The 25,965-nt window shown below is 65.7% G+C and overlaps 1 protein-coding gene across 3 annotated transcripts; it reads left to right on the top strand.

The window, feature by feature from the left end:
- The first annotated feature begins 465 nt into the window (after positions 1–465).
- CTTN (cortactin) lies at positions 466–24,130 on the top strand. Of its 3 annotated transcripts, none has more exons than XM_036281097.1 (17): positions 466–528; positions 6,806–6,892; positions 7,955–8,041; positions 8,139–8,212; positions 9,164–9,293; positions 12,117–12,227; positions 12,701–12,755; positions 13,510–13,620; positions 14,990–15,100; positions 15,494–15,604; positions 16,866–16,921; positions 18,014–18,083; positions 19,899–20,044; positions 21,335–21,424; positions 22,707–22,833; positions 23,409–23,480; positions 23,935–24,130. In XM_036281097.1, the coding sequence occupies exons 3-17, from the start codon at positions 7,955–7,957 to the stop codon at positions 24,069–24,071; spliced, it is 1,488 nt and encodes a 495-aa protein (XP_036136990.1). In that variant the 5' UTR covers positions 466–528; positions 6,806–6,892; the 3' UTR covers positions 24,072–24,130. The 3 variants fall into 3 exon arrangements, with proteins under 3 accessions (XP_036136990.1, XP_036136991.1, XP_036136989.1); XM_036281098.1 differs by lacking the exon at positions 466–528 and adding an exon at positions 604–624; XM_036281096.1 differs by lacking the exon at positions 466–528 and adding an exon at positions 1,119–1,169.
- Positions 24,131–25,965: the final 1,835 nt, after the last annotated feature.

Genomic DNA, 25,965 nt, shown 5'->3' with positions numbered 1-25,965 from the left:
GGTGTATGGATGGATGGATTGTTGATGGATGGATAGGGGATGGATGGTGGATGGATGGATAGGGGATGGATGGACGCTTCGGGATGGATGGAGACAGGCAGAGGGGTGGATAATGACGACGTTCGCTCTCTCAGCCAACTGGGGTCCCAGTCACCGGTGAGCGAGTCCTCAGGGCCCCAGGCGCGCACACCGACCCCAGGCCGGCTCACTGTCCCGTCCTCCGCCCGCGGTGCCACGAGTCCTGGAGCCGGTCTCGGCCGGTCCGCTCACGCGGCGTCGGAGGGTTTGCTCCGCGCGCGTCACTCCGGGGCTCGTACCGGCGGAGCCCGGCCCGCGGGCGGGGGCTGCAGGCAGCCGGGCCCCCCTCCCTGGGCTGCAACCCGCGCGGGCGGGGCGTGGGGCGGGGCGGGGCTTCACCGACCGGATGCGGCCCCGGCCCCCGCCCGCGGAACCGGAAGTGGAGCGGGAGCCTGGGAGCGGCGGGCGTCGGGAGCGGGGGACCAGCCGGGCGGCGCGGACCCCACGGCGGTGAGCGCGGGTGCTCGGGCGGGCGGCCCGGTTCCCCGCCTGCGCTGCTGGGTCGCCGCCAGGCCCCGAAACGGGAAGGAAGCTGCGGCCGCCGAGGTCTCCCCGCTCTTCCGCTCGCGGTTTCGGGCGCGGGGGGAGGGGGTTGCGGGCGCGGCTTTGCGGTGGGGGGGCCGAGGGGGCGGGGCCGAGGGGGGAGGGGCGGGCCGAGGGCTCGGGTGGGGTCTAAGGGGAGGGGTGGGTGGCGGAGGGAAGGGGGCGGGGTCCGTGGAGGTAGCGCCCCGGGTCCCAGGGCGAGGGCCGGGGTCGGAGGGGCAGGGCCGGGGTCCGAGGAGGAAGGAGTGGGGTCCGAGGGGAGGGGGCGGGGACCGAGGAGGGCGGGGTGCGGTCAGAGGGGAAGGGCTGGGGTCCCAGGGGCAGGGCCCGGGTCCAGGGAAGAGGGCGGGTCCGAGGGGAGGGTGGGTGGCGGAGGGAAGGGCCGAGGGTCCGAGGAGGACGGAGTGGGGTCGGAGGGGCAGGGCCCGGGTCCGAGAGAAGGGGCGGGGCAGAGGGCGGGGCCGGGGCTGCAGGCCGGAAGCAGGAGCAGAGGGCGGGCTGGGGAGGGCCTCTGGGGTCCAGGGGAAGGCCGAGGTCCAGAGGGCGAGGTAGGAAAGGGGCCCCAGGAAAGGAGGTTCGGGAGGGGTGCTGGGACCCGGGGTTCAGGGGAGGCCTGGGGTTAGGGTTAGGGTCAGCTTTCCATCGGGGCAGGGGTCCGAGGGTCCTGCGGTCGGGGCGATGGGGGGCAGCGCCACGCGCCGCGGTGTGAGCGTCTCCAAACGCGGAGCAGCCCCTCCGCCGGGCGCGCCGGAGGCCCCGGGAAGGTGTCGTGTTGTCTTCCGCGTGGATGTGGGAGCTCGGTCCCCGCGGGCGCCCAGGTGAGGCCTCGGGGACAGGGCTTCCTGCTCCCGCGGCCGTGGACGTGTCGGCCCCCCGGGGGTTCCAGTTTCCACCAGCTCGGCCCGGGGCCTCCCGCGGCGTTTGGGCTCAGGTTGGCCTGGCCCCGGCGGGGGAAGGGCTGTGGGTCGGGCTGTGGGTCGGAGGGCCCCTCCTGCCTGCCCGCATTCCGTTTGCCCGGGTGAGTCACCCGCCTGGAGTCAGCCGTTTCCAGCCCTGCTCGCTCCCCCCTTAGAAAACTCTCCCCAGATACTCCAGGAGCGAGGACAAGCCCTAAAGCCGACTTTTGGACACTTTAACCCCAGTACCTGAGACTTACCTCCCACAACGGCTGACTTTTCGTGGAAGCTTTTCGATGAACTTACCTTTAAAATCGTTTTAAAAGGACGTAACTCGAGACGCAGGGCTTGCCGCCCGCCATTTGGCAGTCGCTCGGGAAGTGGTCGAGGGAGCCAGTGGTTGTGAAGGCTGGGAGAGCCTTCCTTGTGTGGGGATGCCCAGTGCCCGCGGCTGCCCTGCAGAGCTCCTGCCTTTGTGGTCAGGGTGCAGGCCGGGGCTTTGAGGACGGATATGGCGAGGCAGGGAGCGAGGCTTTCCTGGGAGTGCCTGGCGCGGGGCATGGCCTGGGGCTCTGCCTGTGTGTTCCCTGGTTTTCGCCTCCGCCTGGGGTCGGATGGGTACGGACCGACAAGCCTGCGTTTGCGGCAGTCCCCTGCAGAGGACTTTTTCGGTGTATAGGACTGTGCGAGGTTCCTTCCCACTCGGCCGTCTTGATTTGTCCCTGTGACGTTTGCAAGGGACGTTGACTATGAATGTATCAATGAGGGGCAGAGCTGTTACCTCCTTTCTAAACAGTGTGCTTTGGTAACAGCTTGATCCAGATGTAATTCCCATACCATACGGTTCACCCACTTAAAAGGTGCGATGCAACGGTTTCCAGTCTCTTCACAGAGTGCTACAACCATCCCCACAGTCAATTTTAGGTTCATTCCATCACCTCAAAAAGAACCCTGTGACGCGGACCCCCCCTCATCCCCAACACGAGGCTGATCTGCTTTCTGTGTTACACAGATTTCCCTGTTCTGGACCTTCCCTAGAAATGGGGCTGTGTAACACGTGGTCTTTGCGTCTGGCTCCTCCCCGTGGGAGCGTGCGCCGGACTCCACTCCTTTTCACTGCCGAGTAGTGTTCCACGGCGGACGGCGCACGTGCTCCGTATCTGTCGAGGCACGGCCAGTGGGCTGGCCTCGCTCCGGGCTGCGTGCCACTCCGTGGACGTTGCATGCTCCTCTGGGGGTGCACCCCCAGGATTGTAGGGGAACTCCACGTTCAGCCTCGGAGGAACTGCCAGGCTGTTTTTTTGTTTTTTATCCTCACCCGAGGACATTTTTCCATTTTTTGTTCAGACAGAGTGGGAGGGAGGGAGAGACAGAAACATCAACGTGAAAGGGACACATCGAGGGGCTGCCACCCACCCGCACGACCAACCAGGGCTGGGGACAAACTGCAACCGAGGTACGTGCCCTTAGCGGGAACTGAACCCAGGTCTCTGGACCTCAGGCCGATGCTCTAACCGCTGAGCAAAACCGGCCACGGCAGATTTTGTTTTACATCCCCAGCAGCAGAGAAGACTCACCGTCGTCTGTCTTCTTGATGTCAGGTGTGCAGTGGTATCTCATTGTGTGTTCTTTTTTTTATTAAATCCTCACCTGAAGATATTTTTTTCCCATTGATTTTTAGAGATGGGAAAGGAGGGAGGGAAGGAAGAGAGAGAGAGAGAGAGAAACATCAATGAGAGAGAGAGAAACATCAATGGGAGAGAGAGAAACATCAATGAGAGAGAGAGAAACATCAATGAGAGAGAGAAACATCAATGAAAGAGAAACATCAATGTGAGAGAAACATCAATGAGAGCGAGACATATTGATTGACTGCCTCCTACACATGCTCCAACTGGGGCCGAAGATCAAGCTCGCAACCGAGGAATATGTTCCCGACTGGGAATTGAATCCATGACCCTTTGGTGCGGGGGCTGACAACCTAACCACTGAGCCACACCCCCCAGGGCAGGCGCTTATTAGCCATTTGTAAAATGTCCTTTTCATTGCCGATTTGTAAGTGTTCTTTTTATTTTTTTAATCCTTACCCGAGTAATTTTTCTATTGATTTTCAGGTAGAGTGGAGGGAGAGAGGGAGAGAGGGAGAGAGACATCGATGTGAGACAGACACATCGACTGGTTGCCTCCCACGCGACCCCAATCAGGGCCGGGGACGAACTGCAACAGAGGAACGTGTCCTTGACTGGACTGAACCTGAGACGCGTTGGTCCGCAAGCCGACACTCTAACCACCGAGCCACACTGGCCGGGGCTCTGTTTTCTTGCTGGAGCTGCGCGTGTCTAGGATCTGCTCCAAGCTCGGGATTGTGAGAATCTGTGCCTTCGCTTTCTTGTACACATGTAGTCGTTTTAGCTCAGACACTTAGGTCCTGGATACGTTTTTGAGTGAATTGCTGTGTATGGTGTGAGGTAGGGGTCCCGAGGCATTATCTTTGGGTCCAAAAAGTAGCCAAGGTTTTGATATTTCAGTTATTTTTGTGGTTTTATTTTTAAATTTAAGTGTTGTGGGGTAAGAAGTTAGTGTAGAGCTGAGCCTGTGTGCATGGCTCCTGGGTGGAGGTGTGTAGATGGTGGACAGTGGTCCCCGCAGTGCCTGCTGTGCTGAGCCACCCGCACCAGGTCACCTTTTACAGGGGGCTGGGAGGAAGAAGGGGTGAAGCGTAGGGTCAGGAACGAGGCAGGAAGGGGAGCGTAGGGAAGGCCCCAGGGCCATTCCTGTTGTGGCCAGTGTATGATGAGCTGCCTGTGACTGGCTTGTTCCTGGGAACCGGGGGCTGTTAGTCATCGGCTCTGTACCGTCCAGCCCTGCGGTGCCCCGGGAGGCTGTGCGCAGCCCACGGGAAAGGCGGTGAGGGTGACCTGGGAGCCTGAGCCCGAGCTTGCAGTAACCAGATCCCTGTGTTGGAAACGCAGCCGGCTCTGTGCGCCCGTCACCCCACTCTGAGTCCCTGTGGCTGTCATGCCGCTGGTTCTCCCAGCCACCTCCACGTAGGACCCTTTCAGGGACTGTCTTCTTACATTATTATTTTAAAAACTCACAGTGATAGAACTATTATTTTTAGCAATGTCATCAATTTGAGGGAACAAAACATGGAAGCCTCCCAGGATGTTAGGGAGCAGGAGCTGTGTGTGAGCCATGGGGGTGGCATGATCGCTGTGCAGGATCACTCCAGCGCACCGCTCTGCAGGAAGGACACAGCCGCACAGCTGTGCAGGGAGAACACACACTCTCAGCCACACAGCTCTGCAGGAAGGACACACACAGCCTCACAGCTGTGCAGGGAGGACACACACAGCCGCACAGCTGTGCAGGGAGGACACACACAGCCGCACAGCTTTGCAGGGAGAACACACACAGCCGCACAGCTTTGCAGGGAGAACACACACAGCCGCACAGCTGTGCAGGGAGGACACACACAGCCGCACAGCTTTGCAGGGAGAACACACACAGCCTCACAGCTGTGCAGGGAGGACACACACAGCCGCACAGCTGTGCAGGGAGGACACACACAGCCGCACAGCTTTGCAGGGAGAACACACACAGGCGCACAGCTTTGCAGGGAGAACACACACAGCCGCACAGCTTTGCAGGGAGAACACACACTCCCAGCCACACAGCTCTGCAGGGAGAACACACACAGCCGCACAGCTGTGCAGGGAGAACACACACAGCCGCACAGCTTTGCAGGGAGAACACACACAGCCGCACAGCTTTGCAGGGAGAACACACACAGCCGCACAGCTTTGCACGGAGAACACACACAGCCGCACAGCTTTGCAGGGAGGACACACACAGCCGCACAGCTGTGCAGGGAGGACACACACAGCCGCACAGCTGTGCAGGGAGAACACACACAGCCGCACAGCTGTGCAGGGAGAACACACACAGCCGCACAGCTGTGCAGGAAGGACACACACAGCCGCACAGCTTTGCAGGAAGGACACACACAGCCGCACAGCTGTGCACGGAGAACACACACAGCCGCACAGCTGTGCAGGGAGGACACACACAGCCGCACAGCTTTGCAGGGAGGACACACACAGCCGCACAGCTGTGCAGGGAGGACACACACAGCCGCACAGCTGTGCAGGGAGGACACACACAGCCGCACAGCTTTGCAGGGAGGACACACACAGCCGCACAGCTGTGCAGGGAGGACACACACAGCCGCACAGCTTTGCACGGAGGACACACACAGCCGCACAGCTTTGCAGGGAGGACACACACAGCCGCACAGCTTTGCAGGGAGGACACACACAGCCGCACAGCTTTGCAGGGAGGACACACACAGCCGCACAGCTGTGCAGGGAGGACACACACAGCCGCACAGCTGTGCAGGGAGAACACACACAGCCGCACAGCTTTGCAGGAAGGACACACACAGCCGCACAGCTGTGCAGGAAGGACACACAGCCGCACAGCTTTGCAGGAAGGACACACAGCCGCACAGCTGTGCAGGAAGGACACACACAGCCGCACAGCTGTGCAGGAAGGACACACACTCCCAGTGCACAGCTTTGCAAGAACACACACAGCCGCACAGCTGTGCAGGGAGAACACACACAGCCGCACAGCTTTGCAGGAAGGACACACACTCCCAGTGCACAGCTTTGCAAGAACACACACAGCCGCACAGCTGTGCAGGGAGAACACACACAGCCGCACAGCTTTGCAAGAACACACACAGCCGCACAGCTGTGCAGGGAGGACACACGCAGCCGCACAGCTTTGCAGGGAGGACACACTCCCAGTGCACAGCTTTGCAAGAACACACACAGCCGCACAGCTCTGCAGGAAGGACAGACGGTCGCACAGCTTTGGAAGCGGCCCCTTTCTGTAGTTTCGCAGGCTGTCTTAGGAGCAGTCCAGCTCTGTGGTTAGTAAAGTGCTGATCTTTTCATCTTCCTCTGAGGTTTCTGTGTAAAACTTTGTTGTGCCGGCTGGTGTGGCTCAGTGGTTTGGGCATCAACCCTGCACCAGGAGTTTGTCTATTCGATTCCTGGAAGGGGCACATGCCTGGGTTGCGGGCTGAATCCCCAGTGGGGGGTGTGCAGGAGGCAGCAGATGGATGTTTCTCTTCATTTCCCTTCCTCGCTTAAAAAATTAATAAAATATTCTTTAAAAAAAAAACCCAAAACCAAACCTCATGATTTGGGAGGATTTCAGAGGTATTTGCCCAGAGCGCCTGCCCACAGAGACCCTCTGAGCTCTTCTCCATGATCTTGCAGACGGATCGTCGTCAGATGCCGGGGGCCCCTCGGTGACCATCGTCTTCGGAAGTCTGAGCAGCTCTCCGTCTCCCACCAGAAGGAAAGGTGTGTCCATCGTGCCCACTGCTGCCTGCCCCCCGGACGGTTGGGCGGACACTGCCCCCCCGGGACGATCGGGCGGACCCTGCCCCCCCGGGACGATCGGGCGGACCCTGCCCCCCCGGGACGATCGGGCGGACCCTGCCCCCCCGGGACGATCGGGCGGACCCTGCTCCCCGGGACGGTCGGGTGGACCCTGCCCCCCGACGGGTGGATCCTGTTCTCGGGGATCAGGCAGACCCGTCCCGGGACGGTCGGGTGAGCCTGTCCCAGGACTGGGAGCACTGATCTGCGTCAGGATTGCAGAGGGTGGACAACCGTTCTCCAGAATTTCCTTATTTAAACAGTAAAGTCACATCCCGGTAGCCTGTGAGTTAGAAGGGAGGGGATTGCAGACAGCGGGACAGCGGAGGGACAGGAGGCCATCTGCCTCTTCTCCTGCTCCGGGAGGTGAGAGGGGCCACGAGGCGTGACCCGTAGGGACCTGCCCGCTAGTGAGGCTGGCTTCCAGAAAGATCCGTGGCAGTTAAGCTTGAAAAGTACCAGGCAAAGCCCTCTCTCTCCCCTTCGCCTCAGCGGGGAGCGGCCCCTGGTCCTTCGGTCTGACCACGTCCTCAGTGGCTGGAGCTCCAGGTGGGAGCTGGCGTCCCGCAGGGCTCATAGCCCCTGCTCGAATCGCCCCTGGACCTGCGCGTGGAGTTCACGCCCCTGCGATCCCTGTGACGTTAAACTCAAAGTGGGCGCTCTCTGTTTTACATTGTGATAAAAGCCCTGCTCGTGCCCATGTCACCCTGGTGACATCCAGCACGTCACAGTTGGACGGCAAAGGCGGGGAGGACGGAGCCGCGCCCCGGGAGGGGAGGACGTGTGCCCGTGACTTAGGCTCCCGTGTTCTCAGGGCCGAGACCAGGGTGTCTGAGTGTCTCTGAGGCTGCTGACGTCCTCCGTGCTGTGGCCTTCGGGGCCCTTTCGGTCGTTGCCCCCAGACCCCCTGTCCCTGGGCTGGGGCAGTTCCGGGCAGAGTGTGTGGCTCCTGCCAGCTCTCAGGCCCGCCCGCTCTGCCCGCAGATGTGGAAGGCCTCGGCGGGCCACACCGTGTCCATTGCCCAGGACGACGGCGGTGCCGACGACTGGGAGACCGACCCCGACTTCGTGGTGAGTCCCCTCTGCCCCAGGCTTCTCTCCGTGCGGGTGGTGGTCGGTGTGTGTTCCCAGCCCCGCGGGAGTGACGCGGCCCGACTCCTCCTTTCAGAACGACGTGAGCGAGAAGGAGCAGAGGTGGGGTGCGAAGACCGTGCAGGGGTCCGGGCACCAGGAGCACATCGAGTAAGGGCCCCGGAGCCGGGGCGCGGCGGTGTCTGTCTGCCGGGCCCGCGGGCCAGCTGCCTGCATCTCGTGGCCGGTGGCTCTGGAAGGGGCGAGTGTGAGATGTGACGTGTGTCCATGTGCCTGTCCGTGTGCGTGTCCGTGTGCGTGTCCGTGTGCCTGTCCGTGTGCCTGTCCCTGTGTGTGTGGACGGGTGGTCCCTTCAGCTCTGCAGAGCCCCGGTCAGTGCTACGGTTTCTGAGGCGCACCCTGGCCCGAGCGCCTGGGCGGATGCGGGCTGCTGACGAAGGTCCGAGAGCACCTCCTTGGTGACCGGACCTGTAACTGTTACTGACCGCTGTCCAGCGGGTGCCGTGCGCGGAGCCCTAAGCCTTGCGCACTCATGGAAAGTGCAGAATCAGAACCGAGCGGCCTGTGGCCGTTCCCGACGCGGCAGGAGCCTCCGGGGCTGGTTCCCCTGGGAGGTGTCCCTTCTCAGAGGTGCTCAGGCGGCACCTCGGGCCTCGGGCCTCCCCACAGTGCAGCAGCCACGGGTCCTGGCCTGCCGGCTTTGACCGCAGCCTGTGACCCGATTTCCTGTCCCTGATGTGTCTGGACGAGGCCTGTACACGGCAATGCTGACCGCCCTTCATGGCGCCCCCAAGAATGGAAACAGCGGGTGCTGCAGGGGCGGGCCGAGTGCGCACAGCTGGCCTCGCTCAGCTGTGCAGTGAGACCCCGAGTCTCCTGTGACAAACCAGGGGAGCTCCCCCGTCCAGGCGGCCACGCGGCGGGTGGGGGCGCTGTGTGGGTTCAGGTCTCGTGTGACTCGGGAACCATGGGGCGCTCGGGCCGGGGCAGAGCCGTCCGGAGAGCGCAGGGAGGGCGGGCGCCGGGACGCGGTGTCCTGTGCGGCGTGTGCCGGGGTGGGAGACGCGCACCTGCCGGACGCTCTGCCCTGTCCCCGTCCAGCATACACAAGCTGAGGGAGCACGTGTGCCAGGAGCACCAGAGCCTCAGGCAGAAGGAGCTGGAGACGGGACCCAAGGCCTCGCATGGCTACGGCGGGAAGTTTGGCGTGGAGCAGGACCGCATGGACAAGGTGCGTGCGTGGCCACCGCACCAACGCGGGGCCTGCTGACCTCTCACCCCTCACACCTGGTCGTCCGGTCACGTTCTGAGTCGGTTGGTTGAGGATGAGGTTTGCCAAAAGCGGTCTCCGTTGATTGGCTGGAAATGCTCCCACTGTCGATGCTCGTAAGAGTCGGGAGGCTGCAGGTGAGGGGCCAGGGCCCCGGGCAGAGGCCCAGGGAGGCTGCAGGCTGAGGGGCCAGGGCCCGGGCAGAGGCCCAGGGAGGCTGCAGGTGAGGGGCCAGGGCCCGGGCAGAGGCCCAGGGAGGCTGCAGGTGAGGGGCCAGGGCCCGGGCAGAGGCCCAGGGTGGCTGCAGGTGAGGGGCCAGGGCCCGGGCAGAGGCCCAGGGAGGCTGCAGGTGAGGGGCCAGGGCCCGGGCAGAGGCCCAGGGAGGCTGCAGGCTGAGGGGCCAGGGCCCGGGCAGAGGCCCAGGGAGGCTGCAGGTGAGGGGCCAGGGCCCGGGCAGAGGCCCAGGGAGGCTGCAGGCTGAGGGGCCAGGGCCCGGGCAGAGGCCCAGGGAGGCTGCAGGCTGAGCCAGGGCAGTGAGGGCCCGGGCCCGGGCAGAGGCCCAGGGTGGCTGCAGGTGAGGGGCCAGGGCCCGGGCAGAGGCCCAGGGAGGCTGCAGGTGAGGGGCCAGGGCCCGGGCAGAGGCCCAGGGAGGCTGCAGGTGAGGGGCCAGGGCCCGGGCAGAGGCCCAGGGAGGCTGCAGGCTGAGGGGCCAGGGCCCGGGCAGAGGCCCAGGGAGGCTGCAGGTGAGGGGCCAGGGCCCGGGCAGAGGCCCAGGGAGGCTGCAGGCTGAGGGGCCAGGGCCCGGGCAGAGGCCCAGGGAGGCTGCAGGTGAGGGGCCAGGGCCCCGGGCAGAGGCCCAGGGAGGCTGCAGGTGAGGAGCCAGGGCCCGGGCAGAGGCCCAGGGAGGCTGTAGGCTGAGGGGCCAGGGCCCGGGCAGAGGCCCAGGGAGGCTGCAGGTGAGGGGCCAGGGCCCGGGCAGAGGCCCAGGGTGGCTGCAGGTGAGGGGCCAGGGCCCCGGGCAGAGGCCCAGGGAGGCTGCAGGCTGAGGGGCCAGGGCCTGGGTAGAGGCCCAGGTAGGCTGCAGGTGAGGGGCCAGGGCCTGGGTAGAGGCCCAGGTAGGCTGCAGGTGAGGGGCCAGGGCCCGGGTAGAGGCCCAGGTAGGCTGCAGGTGAGGGGCCAGGGCCCGGGCAGAGGCCCAGGGAGGCTGCAGGTGAGGGGCCAGGGCCCCGGGCAGAGGCCCAGGGAGGCTGCAGGCTGAGGGGCCAGGGCCTGGGTAGAGGCCCAGGTAGGCTGCAGGTGAGGGGCCAGGGCCCGGGCAGAGGCCCAGGGAGGCTGCAGGTGAGGGGCCAGGGCCCGGGCAGAGGCCCAGGGAGGCTGCAGGTGAGGGGCCAGGGCCCCGGGCAGAGGCCCAGGGAGGCTGCAGGCTGAGGGGCCAGGGCCCGGGCAGAGGCCCAGGGAGGCTGCAGGTGAGGGGCCAGGGCCCGGGCAGAGGCCCAGGGAGGCTGCAGGTGAGGGCAGGGAGCTCGGCCCTGCAACCAGACAGCATGTAGAGTCTCAGGACGCCCGTAGTTCCTCGTGCAGCCTAAATCGTACCGCACGGGACAAGACATATACCCAAACCAGACCCGAGGGTCCCTGTTCACGTCACAGGTGAAAATACAGCTGGTAGTGACCGTCAGAGAGTGGACTGGCCCCCGGCATGAAGTCCCTGCCCGCCGGGCTGGGGAGGACACTCCCTTTGAGAGCCGAGGGCGGGCAGTGCCAGGCCACAGTGAGGGCTGTGCCGAGTGACCGCATCAGCGCAGCCAGCGCCGGGCGTGGGCGGCTCAGGCCAGTGTGCTGTGGAGAGCGCAGGGCGGCTGCCGGGCTCCTGCCTGGTCGGCGGCTCTGACACTGGCCTGAGCAACCTGAGCCGGGACCTGGAGGTCCACCTGCCGCGTCTGCAGTGAGGGCGGCGGTGTCGGGTTCCGCTCTGAAATTCCCGCCTGTGCTGCGCTGGGCTCGGGTTTGGTGTGCACGGTGCATTGGTGCCGCCTCTGTCCCCGCAGAGCAGATACGTGGGGGCTGTGGGCGCCCAAACCACGTCCAGAATTAGCCCTGAGCTGGAGTCGCAGGAAGCAGGCTGCAGGAAGCGGCAGGGCCCCGGCGGGGGGCTGTCACTTTGATGCTGCAGGCGGGGCGCCGGGTCGGCTCTGGGCCCCGGGTCACGGCGGGCGGCTTCAGCAGATAAGCCCGCGAGCCCCGGGGGGTGGGAGATCCGAGGGGGTGGGCCTGTCCTTCCTCACCGGGTTGTGGGGCTCGGAGCAAAGAAAACTTTGTGAGAAATGGGGGCCCCAGCCCTGGTGGGGAAGCAGTGTTGGGGAGCAAAGCTGATGGAGCAGGCGCCGTCTCTGGATCCCCTCCTGCTTTGGGGAGACCGCTGGGCCCCCCTGCTGCCAGGCTGCGCTGTCCGTTCCACGAGGCTCTGGGGGGCTGGGCCGCGTCCTCCCGTTGCCTCTGGCCTGGCCCCGTGATGGCCTCGTGGGTGCTCAGAGCTGCCCCCTCTGGCCGCGGTGGCCGTGGTCCCCGGACAGCTCGGGGACCAGCTCTCACCCCGAGAGGAGTCCCGTGGTGGCAGGTCCCACAGGCCCGCAGCCCTCGGCACAGTCCCCGGACCGGCGTCGGCCCCAATCCCTTCACGGCCCGTGGGGTCAGAGGCTGCCCCTGCCCGGGGTTCTCCGGGACGCCCGGGCTGCCCCGCGACCCTGCGTGGGGGCCTCTGAGATGTGCTCTTCTCCACCCCAGTCAGCTGTTGGCCACGGCTACCAGTCCAGCCTCTCCAAGCACTGCTCGCAGGTGGACGCCGCCCGGGGCTTCGGGGGCAAGTTTGGTGTCCAGGTGGACAGAGTGGACCAGGTGAGGGGGTGTGGTGGGAGCCAGGGAGGGGGAGGGGACGGGTCCCTCTAGATCAGCGCTCGCTGCCAGGTCCACGGGGTGCCCTCGGCCTCTGGGGGTCACAGGGAGGCCCCCTGCCTCGGAGGTGCGGTGCCCTCGGCCTCTGGGGGTCACAGGGAGGCCCCCTGCCTCGGAGGTGCGGTGCCCTCGGCCTCTGGGGGTCACAGGGAGGCCCCTGCCTCGGAGGTGCGGTGCCCTCGGCCTCTCGGGGTCACAGGGAGGCCCCCTGCCTCGGAGGTGCGGTGCCCTCGGCCTCTGGGGGTCACAGGGAGGCCCCCTGCCTCGGAGGTGCGGTGCCCTCGGCCTCTGGGGGTCACAGGGAGGCCCCCTGCCTCGGAGGTGCCTGAGGACTTGAAAAACGTCTTACGTTTTGTGGATTCAGAGGAACCGTTTCGGAGGCATTTAAAAATGCGTTTCTCTCTCTCGGCCCGCAGTCCGCCGTGGGCTTTGAGTACCAGGGCAAGACGGAGAAGCACGCTTCCCAGAAAGGTGAGCCGGAGACCAGGCGGCCTGGGGTGTCCTCACCACGGGGCGAACCGAGGGGTGCTGCGTGACAGGCGGTCCCCCTGCAGCAGCGGGCCCTGGCACCCCCGTCCTGGGGCCTCCCTCGGGCCCTGCGCCCCAGCAGCGCAGCCCCAGAAGCTGTGTGGCTGTGGGCGGGGTGCAGACTCCCTCCGGGTGGCCCGGCCCTGACGCCGTTCATGCCGGATGCGGGCTGCTCATCCCAGAGCCTGTCACTACGTTTGTTTGTTTACTTCGTCCTCACTGAGGGCGTTTTTCCACTGATGTTTAGAGAGAGAGGGGGAGAGAGAATCATCGATGTGATAGACACACGTCGATTGCCTCCTGCACGACCCCAACCGGGGCCGGGGTTCAACCTGAAACCCAGGTATGTGCCCATGACCGGGAATCGAACCCGTGACCCTGCGGTGCCCAGGCTGACAGCGCTGAGCTGTGCCCAGCGGCCGGGGCAGGAGGCCTTTATTTATTTAAAACGCAAGCGAGTCGTGTCCTCAGCGCTGGCGGTGTGTGCGCAGGTCCTCCTGCCTCGCGTGTGCCACCAGCGCCCGGTGTGAGCTCCGCGGGCGACGGGGTGGGCGCCGGGCTTCCTGGGCTGGAGTCCAGGGCCACTCGGCGCCTCTCCTGTGACGGGCGATGTCTGGAGCGTTTGAGACGTGCCCTGGGCCCGGTCCCGACCCTGAGACCAGAGCCCGGTGCCCGCCCCGGCACCCTGTCTCCTCAGACTACTCGAGCGGCTTCGGTGGCAAGTACGGCGTGCAGGCCGACCGCGTGGACAAGAGCGCCGTGGGCTTCGACTACCAGGGCAAGACGGAGAAACATGAGTCCCAGAAAGGTGGGCGTCACCCTCGGCGGGGCATGGGGCGCAGGGCTGTCCCTGCCTCTCCCCCCACAGAGACACCAGGGAGGCCCCCCCAGGGCGCTGCACGCACAGGGCTCGGTGGGGGGTTGGCAGCCTCGTTCTGTCCAGGTCAGGGGCCGGTTGGTCACGGCTTCCTGACGCTTGGTCGCGTCCGGTGGCGACTCCGCGATCTGTTTAATCTGCCCGCTTTGAGGGTGGACGGGGTGTTTCTGGTTTTCAATGTTGAGAATCGACCGCAGTGAGTGCTTCACCCCTGGATCAGGAGCACGTCCGAGAGGTGGGGTTGCTGGTGCAGGGACGGTGACTGCAAGATGCTGACAGCCCTACCCCGGGCCCCCAGGGTCAGGGACCTCGGTCAGGACTCCCAGGGCTGTGCCGTGCGGGCCGAGAGGCTCACCCCCCAGGGCTCCTGCCGGCGGGTCCTGTGCAGCATTTATGTTCACCTGCAGGTCTCAGTTTAAAAAGTGGTTTTTTTATTGACTTTAGAGAGAGAGGGAGAGAGAGAAACATCGATGAGAGAGAACATCGACTGGCCGCCTCCTGCACGCCCCCCACTGGGGATCAGCCCACAACCTGGACACGTGTTCTGACCGGGAATCGAACCGGCGACCTCCTGGTGCAGGGTGGACGCTCAGCCACTGAGCCACACCAGCCGGGCAACGCGACTGCATCTTTAAAACAATCGCCAACATTTAAAAACTGAGAGTCACATTTTTAAAAAACCTAATTTTGTCTTAGAAAGTAAAACTACCAGCCCGGGAAACACACCCACTGGCTTCTCTTGGGCACCGGCCGGCGGGCTGCTGGGCCCTCGGCTGCTGGGCCCTTCTCGCCCGCTGGCAGCTCGGCCTGCCCGCCCCTCTCCATCCTCCCGGGGCCGGGCTCCGGGCTCCGGGCTCCGGGCTCCGGGCCCGGCGTGCGCACTGCGGGCCGGGACGAGCTGATCCGCCCCACCAGGGCCGGAGACTCTCCCTGAACAGCGCAGGGCCTGTGGCATGTTGGGGGCGTCCCCGTGCTGGGGGGCTTTGAGCTCTGCGTCCCACCCATCCACGTGTGCGTGGCACCGTGTGCCTCTGTGGACGTGGCTGCTGGATGACTGGGTGGTGAGCTGGGGGCACCCGGTGGACCCTGTTCTCGGAGGCGCCTGCGCCCCTGCCGCCTGTCCCCGCAGCCCGGTCTTGGGAGCTCCCAGCACACGTCCTTCCCTGCGTGCTTCACGAGGGGGCGGAGGACAGGCCGACGGACGCGTGCCGCCCGTGGGACCTGGGGCCCGCCCGCTCGCAGGGGACAGAGGGCCTGGGGCCCGGCGTCGTGCGGGTGTGAGCGGCCTTCCCTGTTGCAGACTACTGCAGAGGCTTCGGGGGAAGGTACGGCATCGAGAAGGACAAGGTGGACGAGAGCGCCGTGGGCTTCGACTACCAGGGCAAGACGGAGAAACACGAGTCCCAGACAGGTGGGCTGGCCTGTGCCCCGCGTGGGTCGGCCAGAGTGGGGGCGGGCCGGGCCTCGCCACGCCCCAGGGCGGGCGCCTGTGCCGTGAACACCCAGCGTGGGAGCGGCAGGCCCGCCGACAGGCATCAGGCCCTCGCCGGGGCTCCCACACCCCAGGGCGTCTCCGTGGCCACGGCCGTGGTCGACGTCTGTCTGAGTGGCGACACCGTGGGGGTGTCAGCCTGAGCATCTCCTGTGGGTCTTCTGTGCTCCTCACGGAGCTGAGATCACAGGTCCGGCCCAGGAGCCTCGCGCCGCCCGGAGTCTGGCCTGGGAGGCGGGGGCAGGGCGGGGGCAGGGTGGGGGCAGCCGCTGCCCCCCGGCCGTGCGCTGACCCTGCTCGCCTCGTGTGCAGACTACGTGAAAGGCTTCGGGGGGAAGTTCGGCGTGCAGACGGACAGACAGGACAAGTGTGCGCTGGGCTGGGACCACCAGGAGAAGTCGCAGCTGCACGACTCCCAGAAAGGTGGGTCCGGGCTGGCGGGTCTCAGGCCACGCGTCAGCCGCGCCGTGTTCTCGCCGTGTTTCTGTGCTTTGTCTTCGCTGCTGGGTTGTCCCTCTGCCCCCCCAGTTCTGGGAAAACCTCAGCCGCGTAGTGATAGACCTTCTGCTCCTGCACGGTCGTCGCCCATGGCTTTTTGGGGTGCTGTGTTCGGCGCTGGCGGTGCTGCCAAAGGGGCCACAGTGCCCACCGTGACTGCTTGGCGATCGAGGGCGCCCCGGTTTGCGAAAGGGCTCACCTCCCCTTCCTGGAGGGTTTTCCGCTCAGAGCGAAGCCGTCCCAGGAGCAGCGAGCCAGACGTCCCGCACCCGTCAGCCAGCCGCCGAGCGGGCTGGTGACGCTGCACGAGGCTGCGGTAGCATCTGTCTCTCAGCCGAGACATGTCCTCCGCCCGGCAGCTTCGGTCGGGCCCTGGAAAGACCCGGGAGCGTGGAGTGTGCACACGTGGCTCCCAGCCCGTTTGGACCGTGGCCTGGTCCATCCGGGCATTGGCCTCCGGGCGGCGAGGGGCCTGGGGCAGGCGTGCCCTGTGGGCTCTGCGTTCCGTGTGTGCTGGTTCAGCTGCCACGGGAGCTGTTTTGTGTTTTGGTTTTGGAAGGCACCACCTCTGTGTCACCCCCAGAGCCTGGCAGTGCACACACCGCTGAAGGACATGGGGTGTTTCTGGGGTGCAGGGCGGTTGTCCGAGTGGCAGGAGTTTCTCACCATCAAAACCCGCACTTGGGTTTCAGAACCTGGCACCTGATTGGAAAGTGCGTCCAACCCTCAGTTTGCAGGGCGGCCGAGGCCGTGGGTCTCGGTGTGGAGACCGTGGCAGCTGGGGGGGAGGAGGACACGCCCGAGTCGACACCGCAACCCCAGGGCGGCGGCCGTGGCTCTGCGTGACGGTGTGACTGTCACGTGGTCTTTGGCTGGTGGAACCTCTTCATGGGTTTCTTCTAGAAAGCAAGAAGCAGCCCGTGGCGGAGCTGCTCAGGGCTTGCAGAGGGCGGGGCGGGGCGGGGCGGGGCGGGCGGCGAAGTCCTGCAGCGGAGAGCGGCGCTGCGTCCCGGGCCGACGCTGCGGCTCCGCCTCCCTGCCTGAGCGGCCCTGGCAGGGGCACAGCGGGTGCTTCTGGTTTCCGGCCGCTGGGTGTGCGCCCTCGGCTGTTTCTGGGCCTGTCCGCAGTGGCTGCTGCGGGCCCCACCCTGTCCTGCCCCAGGAGTGATGCTATGTCCCCTTTCAGACTACTCCAAAGGATTCGGCGGGAAGTACGGGGTGCAGAAGGACCGCATGGACAAGGTGAGTGTCCTGTCCGGGGTGCCGGCAGGTTCGGGAATGCGTGGCTCGCTCGGCGTGGAGGCACTGTCCTGTGCGTGGTCTGCGGTGGGTGCTGGCTGGTGTGGTGCGGACGCTGTCGGGTTGTGGCTGACACGTGGCCAGGCCCCGTGGTGTGGCTCCTCCCTGGGCCCTCCCGATGGTGCTGAGGCCTGTGCTGTCCTCGAGCCGTCTGTCGGCATTTAGACCAAGGGTCACGTGGGGGCCTCCGGGACCCGTGGCTGCTGGAACCTAAAGTAGTTAGTAAGCCAGATCGGAGACAGTTTTGTGGTCACATGGCCACGTGACGAGAGCCCAGCCCCACCCACGACCTGGCTGTCCCCTGGGGACATGCAGACCGCGAGCACGCATGGCAGGGATGAGGTCCTCAGACAGTGTCCAGCTACATCCAGGCTGCCCTTCAGCTGTTCCCATGGGAACACGCATGTCCCCCCTCCCCCCAACTCCTCCGCGGGGCTTGTCCTTGCCGATCCGACCCAGAGCCCAGGTGGCTGTCCTGGTCCCGAGCGGCAGAGCTGGTCCCCAGGGGGTTCCGCTCCCATCGGGCTCACAGCCGTCACCTGGGGCTTGTGCGGCAGGAGGCGGGGAGCCTGTGGGCGCCGGGGTTGTGGTTCTGTTCACGGTGAGGACAGTGAGCGTCCTCCTTACCCTGCAGGCCGGCTGTGCTGCCCCCTCCCCCTCCCCCCACGCTCTCCCCTCCCCCGCTGAGCCCTTGAGCCTGAGGCTCAGGAGGCTGCACGGACTACCCAGGTCTCAGTGTTGTCCACTCAGTGGCCTGACAGATGTGTGTCCCCATCATGATGCCCACAGAGTGGTCACTGCCCTGGCACCCTCGGTGCCCCCCTCACCCCCAGGTGGGTTTTTATTCTGACCCTGACGTGTGGCATCGCCTGCACGCATCTCGGAACACTCTCCGCGCCTCGGCCACCTGTGGGCAGACAGGACGTGGAGCCCGGGCTCCGGGCTGGTTGGGACCAGGGAGGCCGTGGAGTGAGCAGAGGGGACGCACCGGGCAGGAGGGACCGCGCCCGCTCACCTCCTGTTCCTTCTCGGCAGAATGCCTCCCCCTTCGAGGACGTCACCAAGGTGCCCTCCACGTACCAGAAGACGGTCCCCGTGGAAGCAGGTCAGTGGGCGCCGTGGGGGCTGGAGCAAGGGGAGGGCGGGCGAGAGCGGGCTGTCTGTGCGTCTCGGGGTCAATGTCACCCCTGACGGTGTCCACGGAGGCCAGGCACCTCTCGGACAGTCCGTGGCGGCCCCTGGCAGTGGGCATCTGCCTCCCTTCCCTGAGGAGCTGGGCGAACAGCCCGTGCTCAGGGGCCGCCTCACCGCAGGACAGGCTCTGGGGGACCCGGTTCTGCAGCCCGGCCGCCCAGCGAGCCTTGGCCAAGATGTGCCGGCGTGAGCAGTGGACACGGGCCTCTCCCGTGTGGCCCCGGACAGGCCCGCAGGTCTGTCCACTGAGGTGACTGTGGCAGGCGGCCTGTGTCCAGGGGTGTGTGGGGCAGCGTCCGGTCCAAGGGCCTCGCCCCCGAGCGCCGGGCCGTGGGGGAGACGCAGGACGTGGTCAGCTGGAACCAGGGAGCGGAGTGTCCTGGCGTGGACTGTGCACGCCGCCTCGGCACCTCTAGCTCTCAGCTGGTTAGAACGTGAACAGGAAATTTATTTTCTTATTTACTTTTAAAATGATAAAACCATCACGCATTAGTTCTTTTCATGCGAAAATAACTACAAAACAGGAAGTGCAGGGGGTGGCCTCGTTTTCCATCTGAGCCTTCTCACTGTCGGACTGAGACACCCCCCCCCCCCGCGGCCATCGGGGCTCCCGCGCGGTCGCTGTGCATGGTCTGGGTGCCCCCCCGGCAGGGCCCTCGCCGTCCTGACGGTACCCCTGCGCTGGTCTTCAAACGCTGAAGTCCACGTCCCTGAGCAGTGCCCGGTGGCCAGCGGTGTCACCCAGCCTTCAAGGACAGTTGGGGGACTGTCCGGCTCTCGGTAGTGGGTACCGTTGTCCAGCAAACTTGAATGTTCCCGTCGACAGCAGATCCCTTGGCTGTTCCTTGTTTTCCAGATGTGTTCTTTTTTAAAATTTTTTTTATCCTCACCCGAGGACATTTTTCCATTTTTTGTTCAGATAGAGCGGGAGAGAGAGAGAGAAACATCGATGTGAAGGGACACATCGAGTGGCTGCCACCCGCATGACCAACCAGGGCCGGGGACAAACTACAACCAAGGTACGTGCCCTTAGCGGGAACCGAACCCGGGTCTCTCTGGACCGCAGGCCGATGCTCTAACCGCTGAGCCAAACCGGCCAGGGCCAGATGTGTTCTTGTTGGTTATTTGAGAGAGAGGGGAAGGGAAAGAGAGGAGGGACATCAGTGTGAGAACCCAACACCCACCGGCTGCCTCCTGCACGGAGTCCACAGCCCGGCCACGTGCCCTGACTGGGATTCGAACCGGAACCTCTCAGTCCATGGGACACGCCAGTCCCCTGAGCCACCCTGGCCGGGCTGGGAGGCTGTTCGTTTGGAGGAAATGCCCACTGTACCCCAAACCTGCGTGCCAGTGAGCCCGCCTTGTCGCTCGGTCTGCCGTGCGTCTCCCCAAGGCCCCCGGGCCTCCCGTGGGGCAGTGCAGTGTGCGCGCCTCCCCGTCACCCCCCAGGAAGAGACGGGCGCCCCCAGACACCTCTTGGGGAACTGGGTCTCCCCCGCGTGGTAGAGAACACGGTGTCGTCTGGGACATAAACAGGCCGGATGTGGGGCTCGTGGTGTCGTCTGTGCTGTGGACACGAGGTGCCCCCTGGTTCTTGGGGCGGGCGAGCTGGCCGGTCTGTTCACGGCTGCCCGGTTTCCACGGGATGGTCACCCTGTGGGGGACTCTGCTCGTCCCGGGCGCTGGTGTGTGACGTCGGAGGAAATGTCTCCCCCCCCCTCTGTAGCCACCAGCAAGACCAGCAACATCAGAGCCAACTTCGAGAACCTGTCGAGGGAGCAGGAGGAGCAGGAGGACCGGCGGAGGGCGGACCGAGCGCAGAGGCTGGCCACCGAGCGGCGGGAGCAGGAGGAGGCCCGCCGGCAGCTGGAGGTGCGTGCGGTTCCCGCGGGGAGGCCCGTCCTCCTGACCGCCTCTTCCCTGAGGTCCTCTCGTCGCCCTGCTGTGTCCTTGTCCAGCCCCTCGGGGCCTCCCGGGGAGCGGTTCTCAGCCTGCACAGCCCCGCACAGCCTCCCGGCCGCCCCCCGTGGAGACTCGCGCCCAGATGCACGTGGCGGGACGGCAGGCCTGTGGCGAGGGGTTTCTCTGTACCCTCGGCCGGAGCGGGGACCACAACAGTCCCTTGTGAAGTGACACAGACGTGAGCCCGCAGCCTCCTGGGAGCCCTCGCTTACCCCGGCCCAGCCCCCCTTCCTCGGTCAGGAAACCGGGCAGACGCGGGCTTCGCGCATGGGCCTCGGCTCCCGTGTGAGCGAGGCGCAGTGTGGCCGAGATGCCTGTAGCTCAGCTGGTTGTGTTGCTGCGGGAAAAGGAAGCTCCCGCCCAGGTCGCAAACCCGTGACGGGTCTGCGTGACGTGGGGTTTGAGTCGCCGGCGGGTGCTGGCCAGACAGAGCCCCAGGGGACGCTGTCTGTACGAGGGAGCGTGACCCCAGCCCCCTAGAGAGGAGCCTGGCGGGAGACGCTCCCTGGCGTGTGTCCCCTGCTCTGAGCCTGCTTCCTGTGCCGCTGTGAAGTGACAGCCGGCACTTGTCCCGACGGCTCTGACAGGAGGCAGTTCCTGGGGGCTCAGGGACCGTCCGCCTGTTCCCTGGCCTCTCCCAGCCCCCGAGGTGCCCGCCGTCCTGCTCGGGGCCCCTTCCAGCCTGGCTTTGCCGTCGCGGGTCCTCGTGGGCCCCTGCCCTGCGGCCTCAGCCAGGCCCGGGTCAGGTGGCCCAGCCCAGCCGGGAGCCCAGGAGGCCCCCGCCTGGCCTCCCCACCTGGAAGGGAGGATCTGGGATTGGACGTCAACGTCTTTGAGGGGCTTTGTCGCCACAGCCCACCTCGGGCCCCCCAGGACTCATGTCCATTACGTGCAAAATATATCCACCCCATTTTAAAGTCCCCGAAAGTCTCAGGTCGTTAGAGCTTACAGCGTTAGCCCAGAGCCCCCACCTCGCCGTGTGAGTCACGTGCCCTGGGTGTGGGGGGGCTCGGAGGCCCCGGTGACAGTCCCGCCGCAGGTCCATGCGGTGGCTGCCGGAGGGCTCAGGGCCTTCGCCACAAACAGACTCGCCCCGAACTGCTCCTCCCTCTGGGGTGACCGCGTCAGGTCCGGTGACCGTCCGGGGTCCCACTGGTCATGGGGGTGACCTGGCTCTGACCGCAGCTTCTTCCCCTCCAGGAGCAGGCCAGAGCCCAGAGGCCAAGCCCGCCCGCGTCCCCCACCCCACAGCCGGCCCAGGAGAGGCCGCCCTCCAGCCCCATCTACGAGGTCGGTGTTCTCCTTCAGTTCACAGATGAGTCTGACTCCCGGGGGCTGCCCACCTCGGGCACCGTGGGCAGAGGGACCCCTCCCGCCCGTCACACCCCGACTCCAGCCTGGTCCCTGTGGCCACCTTCCTGGCCCACACCCGTCTGCTCCCTTCGCTCTGGTCCTAGTGTGTGAGGGACTGAAACCAACGGAGCTCAGCCGAGGCGTCAAGGGGGCACGGCGGGGGCAGCTGTGGGGCGGGGGGAGCTGTGGGGCGGGGGGAGCTGTGGGGCGGGGGGAGCTGTGGGGCGGGGGGAGCTGTGGGGCGGGGCCTCTTCAGGCAGGGTTCCGGCCACAGCGCCACAGCGTCCCTTCCGTGAGCTGCTCCCTCCACGTCCTGGCTGCAGCCTCCGGACTGGATGGGGCCTTGCAACTCGTGATCCAGCGGAAAGTGGTGGTGGTGGGGTCTCGCACCCCATACCCCGTCTTGTTTCACCGCTGGGCCAGACTTTAAGAAGCTGGTCTTTGGAAAAGGCCAGGCTGACCTGCTGCCCCTGTTGGCGAGGGGACCTGGGTCCTGTGATAGGGGGGCTGGCAGACCACGTGATACAGGGAGGGTGGGGTCGTGCCAGGCCCCCCACTCCACTGACCCGCTTGGGGCGCCCTAGGCAGCCCGCATGGGTCCCGGCACTGTGACCTGGCCTCTGACCCACACTCGGTTCTCTTCACGTCCAGGGAAACGTGCCCAACGCCCTTTAACCCTTAGGAGGCTCCGCAAGCGGAGCCCTCCATCGCCTCCACCGTGGCTCACGTGGGCCACACAAGCCACACTGCTCACCCCCACCAAAGGCAGTTCCTGGCCCCCGCTCTCAGCAGAGCTGCTCCGTGAACCCTTCCTGTGCCCTGCCCCGGGGCCCTGTGATGGACCCCAGTCAGAAACATGTTAAAGCCGTTGCAGCACCTGGTAGTTCGGAGCTTCTGTTGGGGTTCAGGGTCACGGTGGCTGTGAGGGGCTGTGTGGTTTTCCCCCAGGACCTGCACTGGCTCGAGGCTCGTCGGCCGGCCCTGCTGCCCTGAGGGCTAGAGCCGGGGGTGCCTCGGGCGGCCCCGGGGGTCCGGGCCAGACTGACCGCAGTGTCAGTTCCTGACAGGCCGTGGGGTGCTGGGCGTGAGGGGTCACTTGGGAGGAGGTGCGCCCGGCCCTCAGCACTGAGGTCAGCAGGTCCTGTTTCCTCAGTCCCGTCGGGACCTGAGGGGGGGACACCCAGGACAGGTCACGAGAAAGGACTTGTTGACTTCCCAGGACGCGGCTTCATTCAAGAGCTGCAGAGCTGCCCCGAGCGAGCCTGAGCCTGTGTACAGCAGGGAGGCCACCGACTACCCCGAGGCCGTCTATGAAGCGGCCGAGGCCCCCGGCCACTATCCGGCAGGTAGGGCGTCCCGAAAGTGCCCTGCTTGTGCTGGGGCGCTGGGCAGGACGGAGGGGCCTCTGTGGCTGGCCCTCTAAGCCAGCAGCTCGGGCGTCACCGGAGCTCCGGAGCCAGGAGTCTTGGGGTCTGTGGGGTGACTGGTGGAAGGTACTTCAGTTGGGAGAACACTAAGACCAGCCTGCTGTTCTACGACGAGGTTTGCTCTGGTCTGTGTGGACAGGTTTGTCCCAGGCCCTGCACCGCCGTGGGCAGCAGGACCGCTGGTGCCCCAGAGCACTCTGCCCGGGTGGCAGGAGGTGCGGGCTACGCGGGCTCCGCGTCCGCTCACATCGCCCCCCCCTCTGAACGGGCTGCAGTTGGCGTGCAGCGGTCGTGATCCAGCTGGCAAGACAGTCAGTCTGCTGGGTGGTCAGGGCTGGGTGGGGCTCTCCTTGTTCCAAGCCGTGTTCCCACGTGTGCTGTGGGAAGGCCGTGCCCAGCGGTCCTCCCGGTGCCCGGAGAGCCTGTCCTGCCGCGGCCCCTCCCCGCCGGGAAGGCTGGGACCGCGGCGGCTCAGACGGCCTGTTCCCTTCCAGAGGAGAGCACCTACGACGAGTATGAGAACGACCTCGGGGTCACCGCCCTGGCTCTCTACGACTACCAGGCTGGTGAGGGCCCAGCGGGGGGGGGGCAGCTCGTCGGGGACCCGCTCCCCGTCCCCACTTGCCTCGCGGGAGTCGGACTTTCGGGGCATTGTAACAGTTTTAGGAAATAAGTTATTTTGAAGTAATTTCAGAGTTATGGAAATGCCATCTCTCTGTGTAGACATGCACGCACCCACTTACTTACACAGCCCCACTCCATACCCACTCCCCCACACCCACATCCACCCACACCCCCCCCACATGCACCCACACTGTACACACTCCGCACCCCCTCCCCCCACCTGTTCCCTTCAGCCCTTCTCTGAACCATCGAGGCTGAAGCCGAGTGGCCTGGGCCCATGCCCCCCGATGACCCCAGTGGGGATTCCCCAACAAGGGCCTGGTGGGAAAATACCCTCCCCCCTCCCCCTGGGCCGCCAGGAGCCACGGTGACATTCACTCCCCTCTGCCTCCCCAGCGGGCGACGACGAGATCTCCTTCGACCCCGACGACATCATCACCAACATCGAGATGATCGACGACGGCTGGTGGCGTGGGCTGTGCAAGGGCCGGTACGGGCTCTTCCCGGCCAACTACGTGGAGCTGCGGCAGTAGGCGCGGCGTGGGCACGCCTCCCACGTGGGCACGCCTCCCGTGGGCACGCCCACCCTGGGCACGCCTCCCACGTGGGCACGCCTCCCGTCGGCTCGCCCACCCTGGGCGCACCCTTCCCACGTGGGCACGCCCTCCCCTCGGCACGCCCACGCCCTCCCCACGTGGGCACGCCCTCCCGTAGGCACGTCCACCCTGGGCGCGCCTTCCCACGTGGGCACGCTTTCCCGTGGGCACGCCCACCCTGGGCACGCCTCCCACGTGGGCACTTTCCCGTGGGCGTGCCCTTCCTGTGCGCAGGTTGGGGGCCGCATACTGCTTCTGTATTTAACGCTCCTGCCGATGCTTCTGGAAATGTTTATGCCACAGAATTTGCTAATATATTGTAATCATGTTCCTTGGGAGGACTTGGGGATTGTTTTTATGCATTCGAGGTGTTCCCCTTTTTTTGCCAAATTTTCACATGGAGCCACTTTGGGGACCCTTAGTTCCTCGGAAGACATGCTGCCCTCGCCCCCACGGCCGGCGGGGAGACGCCAGGACAAACACAGACCTTCCACGCTGCCCCGACAAGGCCGTGGGGCGGGGCGGGAGTCGCTGTCCCCGAAGAGGCCCTCGAGGCTCCGTGTTTGTAGGACGAGGGCCCGGGAGAAACTCCGAGTCGAGGGAAGTTCTAAAAGCTGGACAGCATCCACGTCGGGTGGAAAAGCCTCCGCACGTGAAACCCCCAGGACCTCAGCCGGGCAGAGATCCCAGTCTTGGTTGGTGCATCTCCCGGCCTGGCCCTGGGCCACTCCGCACGCCTGGCCGCGAGGGGGCTGCTGGGCCCCTGGGAGACTGTCACCCAGGCCCTTGGCGGCTGCCCCTGGGTCTCCAGGCCCGGGCTCCAGGGCCTGCGGACTGTCACTCGGACACGTGTCCACTGTGGGGGCCTCCGCTGTGGGGCCTCCCTGAGGGAGGCGCTGAGGTTTGATGGGTCCACGTGGCTACAAATAGGAAGCGAAAGGGCAGCGTTGGACCCAGGAGGCTCCCTGTGGCCGCTTCGTGGACCGCGTGGGGAGCGCCGCCCCAGCGGAGTGGGGGAGCAGGTGCGTCCTGTCTCCAGGCCCGAGCAGCGGGTGTGGCGTGGGGCTGGCGCGGGGCCCCGCCCGCAGCATCTGCTTCCCCGCTCCCCGGTTCCTGTGCCCTCGCTCATCTCTGTAGCGCTCCTGTAGGTGTGATTTCTAAAATTAAATATTCAAAATAAACCTTTTGATTCACTTGCTGCTGATTTGCTTTGGCGAGTGGTCCTTCTGTTCGCCGTACAGGGGCGCTGGGCTCCCGCAGCTCCCCGACCCGGCCCCACCCCTGTGCGCCCTGTGCCACTGGGGGCCCCCTTGGGAGAGGCCCGCGCCCTGAACGGCGCTTTCGTGAGGCGAGATGTGGTTACACTCTGATGTCCAGTGTTTGGACCAGGATTGCAAGCAGAGATGTGGCTACTCTGATGTCCAGATTTGGGGCCAGGATTCCGAGCAGAGCGGGGAGCGGTGTTCCAGAAGCATTTCTCAGCCACGGGGCTCCCAGTCGCTGCTTTTGGTGGCCGCAGCTCACGGTTCCCTTCCCTTTGGGCACAGTCTGCGCCCCAGAAGGCAGCAACGGGCTGAGCGAAGGAGCTGGCGGCTGGGCCCCGCCTCCTGCCGGCTGCGTTAGCCAAGGCGCAGCCCTGGAACGTGCGTGGGAGGCTGCGGGGCGGGGCCACCGGGGCGGACCCAGGTAGCTCAGCCGAGGGCCGTCAGCCCTGCCCACGTGGGTTTTGCTGCGGAGCCCCACAGGTGGCAGAGGGGCCGCCTGTCGTCCACGGACCTGGCTCCCCAATTGCCATGGGGACCGGCCGGCTCTCCCTGTGAGCGGCTTGTGT

Source organism: Molossus molossus, unplaced genomic scaffold (genome assembly GCF_014108415.1).
Source record: "Molossus molossus isolate mMolMol1 unplaced genomic scaffold, mMolMol1.p scaffold_m16_p_31, whole genome shotgun sequence".
In the NCBI taxonomy this organism is placed as follows: domain Eukaryota; kingdom Metazoa; phylum Chordata; class Mammalia; order Chiroptera; family Molossidae; genus Molossus; species Molossus molossus.
The sequence above is the reverse complement of the archived record's forward strand: the minus strand, read 5'-3'. Positions and strand labels throughout refer to the sequence as shown.

Bases quoted from the DNA above. Each gene is read 5' to 3' on its own strand.
- CTTN (XM_036281097.1), top strand. From the start codon at position 7,955: ATGTGGAAGGCCTCGGCGGGCCACACCGTGTCCATTGCCCAGGACGAC. The intron at 20,045-21,334 runs GTGCGTGCGGTT...CTTCCCCTCCAG, and splicing joins AGGCCCGCCGGCAGCTGGAG to GAGCAGGCCAGAGCCCAGAG. The intron at 23,481-23,934 runs GTGAGGGCCCAG...CTGCCTCCCCAG, and splicing joins TCTCTACGACTACCAGGCTG to CGGGCGACGACGAGATCTCC.